The sequence below is a fragment of the Notothenia coriiceps genome, unplaced genomic scaffold, assembly GCF_000735185.1.
Source record: "Notothenia coriiceps isolate Sejong01 unplaced genomic scaffold, NC01 NC01_scaffold00013592, whole genome shotgun sequence".
NCBI lineage: Eukaryota > Metazoa > Chordata > Actinopteri > Perciformes > Nototheniidae > Notothenia > Notothenia coriiceps.
The window spans coordinates 503,768-511,355 of NW_011346293.1; the positions used below are offsets into that span (position 1 = coordinate 503,768).

The 7,588-nt window shown below is 40.0% G+C and overlaps 1 protein-coding gene across 1 annotated transcript; it reads right to left on the minus strand.

The window, feature by feature from the left end:
- Positions 1-3,541: 3,541 nt before the first annotated feature.
- Positions 3,542-5,847, minus strand: purbb (purine-rich element binding protein Bb). Its single transcript, XM_010774174.1, has one exon. The coding sequence runs from the start codon at positions 5,830-5,832 to the stop codon at positions 4,807-4,809; it is 1,026 nt and encodes a 341-aa protein (XP_010772476.1). The 5' UTR covers positions 5,833-5,847; the 3' UTR covers positions 3,542-4,806.
- Between the last annotated feature and the right edge of the window lie 1,741 nt (positions 5,848-7,588).

Genomic DNA, 7,588 nt, shown 5'->3' on the forward strand with positions numbered 1-7,588 from the left:
CGAAGTACATTTAGCTGATAATACTAGTAATACAATGATACAAGTTTCTTAAACATCCATCAAATAGTCCTGGTTGTTGAGATATTTCAGTCATAGATAAAGTAGCGGTCTGATTAACCCATATTGATCCAAAGAGCCACCCTGGTGTAGATTTAAGAAGAATAAAGATATTTCTCAGAAAACATGAATAGACCTCCTGCTCACCTCATCTGGAGATTTAGCTGAATGGTCTCAATGGAAACCAGAGAAATACCATAATAAAAAGGCAGGCTATTTATATTTGTTGTACATACTTTGCAAATACCTTGGACCTCAAACAAGACACTGAAACAACTCCTGTGGATTTCACTGTGACTCACTGCACTGTTACATATTTATCCTCATACTCACAAAGGCCACATCTGTCGATATTATGCTGCAAGTCTTTTTATACACAATCTATTTCCATGTGCTTTTAGCTACAGCAGCAGCCAATGAAGAGGATTTGCTCGCTCCTTTGCCGAAGCTCTCATTAAGGATCGAGAGGAGCCGGCCTCTCACCTCGGAGCTCAGGGGAATGAAGTCGTCTTCAAAAAGTGACATTACATGCAGAGCATCTGTGTGAATGTGCACAGGAGGCCTCATCAATGGATGTGCTAGTCGAGTGCCTCTTAAAGTTGCTCTGTCGCACTATCATTTCCAAGAACTGGCATGATTTGTATCTGACTTATAGTCTTTCTTTTGTGTGGTTTTGATCAAACATTCCATAACGTTCATCATGTTCCTATTTGTGATAAATGATTAGTATGTTAGTATCTACCTGTATATTGTAACAGCTGTATGAGACAGAGGCTGGTCTGATCCAGTTGTCAGTCAGAGAAGGAAAATGTACAGGTTGCCAACTTTCAATGGCACAATAACAAGCTGTGAAATTCAGACAGCAGAACGGACCGCTGAAAAACGAGGTTTATGGTTGCTAAATGCTATTAATGTTAGCATGAAAGGAAAGGGAAATATTACATGTATTAAATTGAGTTATTCTGCTTTGTTTCCAATATTTGATACTTCAAGAGTGGTTTTAAAGTTGTTGGGCCAACACAGAAAAGGAACCATAACTCAGTGAAATCTGAACAGAGGGACATGGACACACATACTTTTACATTCAGAAGAACACTGACCTAGAACGTGTTTTTCAAGTTTTCCGCACCATAAAAGTAATCTAGTGATAGTTATCCTTACACTGCAAATAGGAACTGCTAATAGCTTAACTGGCCTACTTTTAACAGAGCCAATTTTCCAAAATGTGATCATAAAATGTAAGTCCCAAAAAAACATACAGCCTGATTGTCCAACGTCCACCAATATTCTCTTTGAATTTAAACAAACCCTAACAAACTGACCTCTTAACACTGATTTAGGAGAAGAAAATAGGCACAAGGCTTACTTCCATTAATAAAACCGCTCTCAATAAGTAGTACCTGCCTGCACATAGAGCAGGATCGTGCGTACCACACGTGAGCAGCACAATCACACTGTTGTGCGCCGCTGCCCCCGGGCAAAGAGGTCCTAATGGCACAGCTGACTCCTTGAACAGGAATGTCAAGTCTGCAGAGGCCTCCCACATTAAAATAGCCAGTATGTCCTGTCAGCACACCCTCACAGCGCACACATGAGTGCATAGCAGCTGCCAATTTACTGAACTACTGAGTGAGGGGGGGGGGAGGCGAGGAGAAAAGGTCCGAGCAGAGAAGAAGGAGCAACAACAGTAGATCAGCACGTGGAGGGAGATCACGTTACCCTGAAGCCTTCTTCTCCCCGCCCCCACCCCCTTTTTTTTCTGCTCCTCACAACAGAGTCAGGAGGGACACAAGTTTAGCTGTATGTTTTCACACAACATGTTCATCTCATCTTCAGAGAAAAAGGAGGTGGTTATATATAGCAGAACGACCAGGACTAACCAAGCTCATCCCTCTGATTTGACACTGGATGTTAGAACAAACTCTCGTTGTGTTGAGCCGTTTCCTGCTGACAGTCTTTAGAAACGTCTAAAGACAGTTGCTGCTTCACGACACTCTGTGTGTGTGTGTGTGTGTGTGTGTGTGTGTGTGTGTGTGTGTCTACAGCAACTGTAAAGCAAATGCTCTTCATACTCTGCATACATTGGAAATACGAGGCCTATTTGAACCACAGTAGAATTCCAATTAGGGCTGCTATACGAACAATTTAGCAGATTATTTTCTGATTAATCTTCTCCTTTTATAATTTATCAATTTATGCCCTTGATTTGTTTAATCATCACATCAACATTGACCTTTTTGCTGAAAATATTATGAGCGGAATTTATATTTATTTCATCGTTAAAGTATATCAAATAAAGTACTGAGAAAGATTCACCACAATTTCTAAGTTCACCTCTTCTTTGCTCTCTGTCTAAATACTTATTACATATTCTAATTAAGATTCATACAGTTACCAAATAATAAGCTGCATTTTAATACATGCAGTACTTCCATTTGTAAAGGAGTACTAAAAACAGATAAGGCTGAAAATATAACGTATCTGATCTCAAAGTAATATAAAAAGGCTAAATGTGGATTCACAGAAAATGCATTTGCAACAATGATAGTTCACTATTTGTTTCAATAAATAACAAGGGTTTTCCGGCTACTCTTATCAGGCGTGAATACTTACTCGCTGTGTGATTGTAAGCAGAATATCTTTCGGTTTTGAACAGTGGGCCTGACAAAACATGACTTTTAAAGACTATTCCAGGCTTAAGGAAATTGTAATGGAAATTTGCACTGCTTTCTGACATTTTGCAAACCAACAGTATAATCAATAATGAAGACAATCGCTAGTTGCAGCATCAAACCAATTCAATATGTGGGTGCAGTCTATAAATCTTCACACTGACCTCTGAGGTGAAAGCACTTTAATCCTGCACTGGATTTGATACGGTTGGATTTCCCAGTAAGGATTTCAATGTTCCAGTGAATCAAACTACTTTACTCCAATACAACACTAAATGGCGACATTTACTATAAAAATTAAAAACAGATTACACAAACTGATGCTGTTTGCAAGTGGACGGTTTTAAAATCCAATAATTTTTGGGAATTACTTCCAACTTGTAAAGATTTCCTGATTTTTTTAATGTTTGAAATCATAATAACCTGAATATTTGTCAGTGTTGGAATGCTGGAGGATAACATAAGCAAGCTGAATGACTTAAGAGAGATGTATCAGACATTTTAATGACAAAAGGATTCATCCCTTAGTCAAGAAAATACCCAACAACAAGAATAACCCACTGCTTACGTTCATATTCTGGCTGCAGAACTCATAGATTATATCTGTAGGAACACAGGGATTTGAACATATACAACCACAACACCAGGTATTGCATTTATAGTGTTTTTTAATTAAGGAAGTGTTATACTTTCAGTCTAGGAAAAAAAAAAATCTGGAGGGTTCAGTCACAACTTTATTTTAAGAAATTAACCTTTTTTATTATTATTTTTAGACTTGGAATTCCTTTACACAATACATTTTCCTTTATACGTATTTCAAAATATCTTTTGCTGGTTTGTTCAGTAATATGTTTTCCTATAAGTAGAATCTCATTTCAATATAGTTCTCTTTTGAAAAAAAAAAAAAAGAAGAAAAACATCCATCAATTAATTTCTGTCCAGGGTCTTCACGTGTTGGAAGTTACGTCAGAAAGTGGCCTGTGGCTGGTTGTCAGTTCAGCTCTGACCGTGACAGAGAGGCTGATGGGAAAACTCATCGCTGACGCTCTGCAGTCCGGCAGAGCTGGAAGGTCAGAGGAGCTTTTCGCTGAATCTGATGCAGCGCCCCCCTCCGAATGCCGGATATTTGGACCCTTGTAGTGACATGTGGGAGAAAATGAGCAATAGAAGTCCTTGGAGGAGGAACAAGAGACTGTCCTCTCGCCACTTGTTGGCTGGTTGTTCTCAAACACCGGGGACGCTCTGGTGTGAAAGTGAATCTTAGTTTAAACAACATGATTTAAGCTTTAAATATATTGCCAACATTGTATGTATAACATAAAACCCAGCTGATCTGCACTGTAATCGACTACAGGAGTCAAAGCTTCAGTTTAGTCTGCAAGGCCCTTGTTGTTTGGGCTTAAAGATAATCCTCTCAGTAACTTCGTCCTAATATTTTGGGTAATCTTTTCGTTTGACTGCATCCTGCAGGCTTCTGTGCTATTTGACGGCTGCTGATGTGCTAGCTTTCTATACATCCCTCTCAGGTTCATCTGACTGACTTGCAAAAATCCCACAATCTGCCCTGGACTGGAACAGGAATACAATGGATGCTAGTTCTCCCCCCTTAAATTGGAGCAAGGAAAACATCTTAAACAGGTTGACTCCTCACTCTTTAAATATAAACTATGTTGCAAATAGGAAAGCATTCATTGGCTTCATTTCTAGTTATAAAAACCAATTTGCTGGTTTTAGTAGGTTCTCTTTTTCCACTTTATTACAATAAAGCACTCTTTTTTTTTTTTTAACAATGAGACTATCTCATTTACACATTTAGTCCACTTGTTTTTTTTCACTTTCAGATTCACTTAATCACTCCAACCCTCAGCCCTCCAACCCTTAGGATAATACACGAATAATTCCCTGCACATGTACTTTTTTTTTACGCCACAAAACTTTAGTAGGCTATTACAGCACGATTTGTCATGCACTTTGTCATTTCTGCTTTTTCTCTTTTATGCAAAATACCCCCCCCCCCCCCTTTAATTGCAGATCTGTCATGTTACTTGAATAACAGCTGTTTTATTTTTAAATTGTATCAGTCGTCGTCCACGTCGTCTCCCTCGGACTCGTCTCTCCTCTCGTACGTTTTATCCTTCTGCCTCTCCTGGATCTCCTTCATCTCCTCGGCGTATTTGCTGAAAGCTCCTCCAAATTTGCTCCAGGCTTTGAACGGGATGGTGATAGAGTTCCTGTAGCTTGGCTTCACCTCGCTCACACGCAGGAACACTCCGTATTTGTTAGACCCGACGTCGAAAAAGAACCGCTTGGAGTCCACCATGATGGAGGTGCCTTCGGGGAGCTCGCTGTAGCCCCCGGCGGCCATGCTCCCGGCCAGCTCCTCGTCGTCTCCGCCGTAATCATCTATGAGCTTAGCAAGGGCGTCTCTAAACTCTATTAGCCCCTGGGCAGGAAGGGCTATGGTCTGGCCGGACAGCATGCCGCCCGAAGGCCCCCCGACTCCATAGCCAGGGCCACGATTTACGGTCTGCCGGATCCGCAGGAACCTCCCCCGCTGGTTCTCCTTCAAGTCCAGGTAGTACTTGCGGTTTTCCCGGACGAGAAACTCGCTCTTCAGAGCTCGCCTGGGCCCGCCGTCCTCCCCAGAAGTGGCCTGGGCGATCTGCTCCGGACTGCTAGGCCCAAGCTGGGCGTAGTGCTCGATGAAATCCCCGAGGTAGTCGCGGAACTCCGCCGCCACCGACAGGGAGAGGGTCAAGCGACTCTTGGAGCCCCCGGCCCCTACCTCGGCGATTTTGATGAACCTGCCCTTGCTGTTTTGCTTGACGTCCAGATAGAAGCGCTTGTTCTGGATGTCCAGGCGCTTGGACGCTAGTTCCTGGGTCTCCTGGTCCCTCTGGAAGTGCTGGAAGCCGCTTCCACCCGCACCCGCACCGGTACCGCCACCGCCGCCGCCTCCTCCTCCACCACCGCCTCCTCCCCCGCTACTACCACCGCGCTCACTCCCGCTGTCGCCATCCGCCATCTTCAGCTCCACCATTCGGCTTCTGCCCCTCCGTCCTGCGTAGCTGCTTTCTGGGTTGCGCTCAGCCTTCACGCTCATTGTCGGTGCACGTCAGGGAGCGTTCCAATTGGCCCAACGATCCGCCACTTCCGCGTTAACGGCTCTCCCATTGGTTCGTTGATTTTGTCCGTCACGCCCACATGTCAAATCCAGTATTAGCCATTGGCTCAGATTGAGGTTCCGTTTGCGTTCTGTTTTTTTTTTTATCCACTCTCCATCTGGTTGTGAAATGTCTTTGTTGTTATGACAAAATATGATGAAAAATATGTGTCGACATACTTTGTTTTCCTGCCTAGTTTTCCTACCTACTCCAAGTAGATATAATTTGCCGATTTCTAATAAACTATTCTGTGATTGTCTATTCTTGCCAGTGGTGGAAGAATATACTTAGTAAAAGTATTAATCCTACAGTGTTAAATGCTCCATTTCATGAAAAGGTCTCACATAAAAATTTCACTTGTGTTAAATAACATAATAAATGTAATCTGCCAAATAAATTTTCAATTACTCAACTACTTCGATTTCTGGTGGTTTATGATTACATTATAAATTACTTTGTCATTAATACTCATGTGTGAATGTTTAGTGAATCTCTCATAGGGAGGCGGAACTCATTCAAAGTAATTAATATGCAGTTGGGTAGTTAAATATATAATAATGCATCATATTTTAGAAGCAAGTCAAATATTTTACTAAAATAAAAGTAGAAATCCCACAGTTCAGAAATAGTTGTTGAAGTAAAAGTCCTGCATTAAAACAATAATAATATATAAATAAAAGCATTGGCATCAAATAAAAGTACCAAAAGCTATTATTATGCAGAAAGTCCCATTTCGGACTTATACACCCTTAAATTATGTATCCATTAATGTGTAGATCATTTTAATTTTGCAAATATTTGAACTATTTATAGACAGCTTATGAATTTACCAACATTTCTGTAAATCTATAATATATCAAGAAGAAAAAATAGCATACAAACGCTACTTTCTATGTCTCTTTTATGGTGCAGAGAATAAAACCACCTGAAGAAAAACATTTGTTATTTCTAAAGGAAATTATTCCTTATGGCCAAAAACTTGACTCCTTTTTAACAATGCAGAGACGATACAAGTTTGTTTTCTTTAAAATGTGATCAAGTTTCCTTGATTTCATGATTGTATTTTGTATTATTAATCTGTATCTGCAAAGTAACCATGTTTTAAATCTTGTCGAAAAGAAGTATAAAGTAACATAATATGGAAAGTCTTAGGTAAAGGAAGAGCACCTCAGGATTAAGTTCAGTACTTCAGCAAATGTATTCAGTTACTTTCAGAGCTGTATATACTACAGTATCCCTGTTCTGTTGTTTTTATGTTACATGTGTAACTAATGTCCTGCAGGTCACCCTTGGAAAAGAGATCTTTTGATCTCAAGGGGCCTGGTTAAATAAAGGCTACAAACACTACCTATATCTGTCCACAGATGGCAGCATTGTCTTATTTGGCTATCAGGTACATATTCAGGTGGATTTCCTCAGTTGGATTTTATGGAGCTATTTCAGGGTCATACATTTTGATCATTCAAAAAATACAATTTATTTGAAAGTTCAAGTTTTTATCCTGAACTTTGAAAAATACAATGATGTATTCAAAATAAAAATAAGTATTTGAAATAATTTTTCAGGTTGAATATCATTTTTGATTCAGTTCAGCAATTTTTTTGAATAATATATTTATTTTCAGATCTCACTTTTATACATATTTTGATATTTTAATCCTTTTTTTCAGCACAGATTTTTCGTTTTCAGATTCAA

Excerpts from the sequence above, each read along its gene's own strand:
- purbb (XM_010774174.1), bottom strand. The coding sequence starts at position 5,832 with ATGAGCGTGAAGGCTGAGCGCAACCCAGAAAGCAGCTACGCAGGACGG.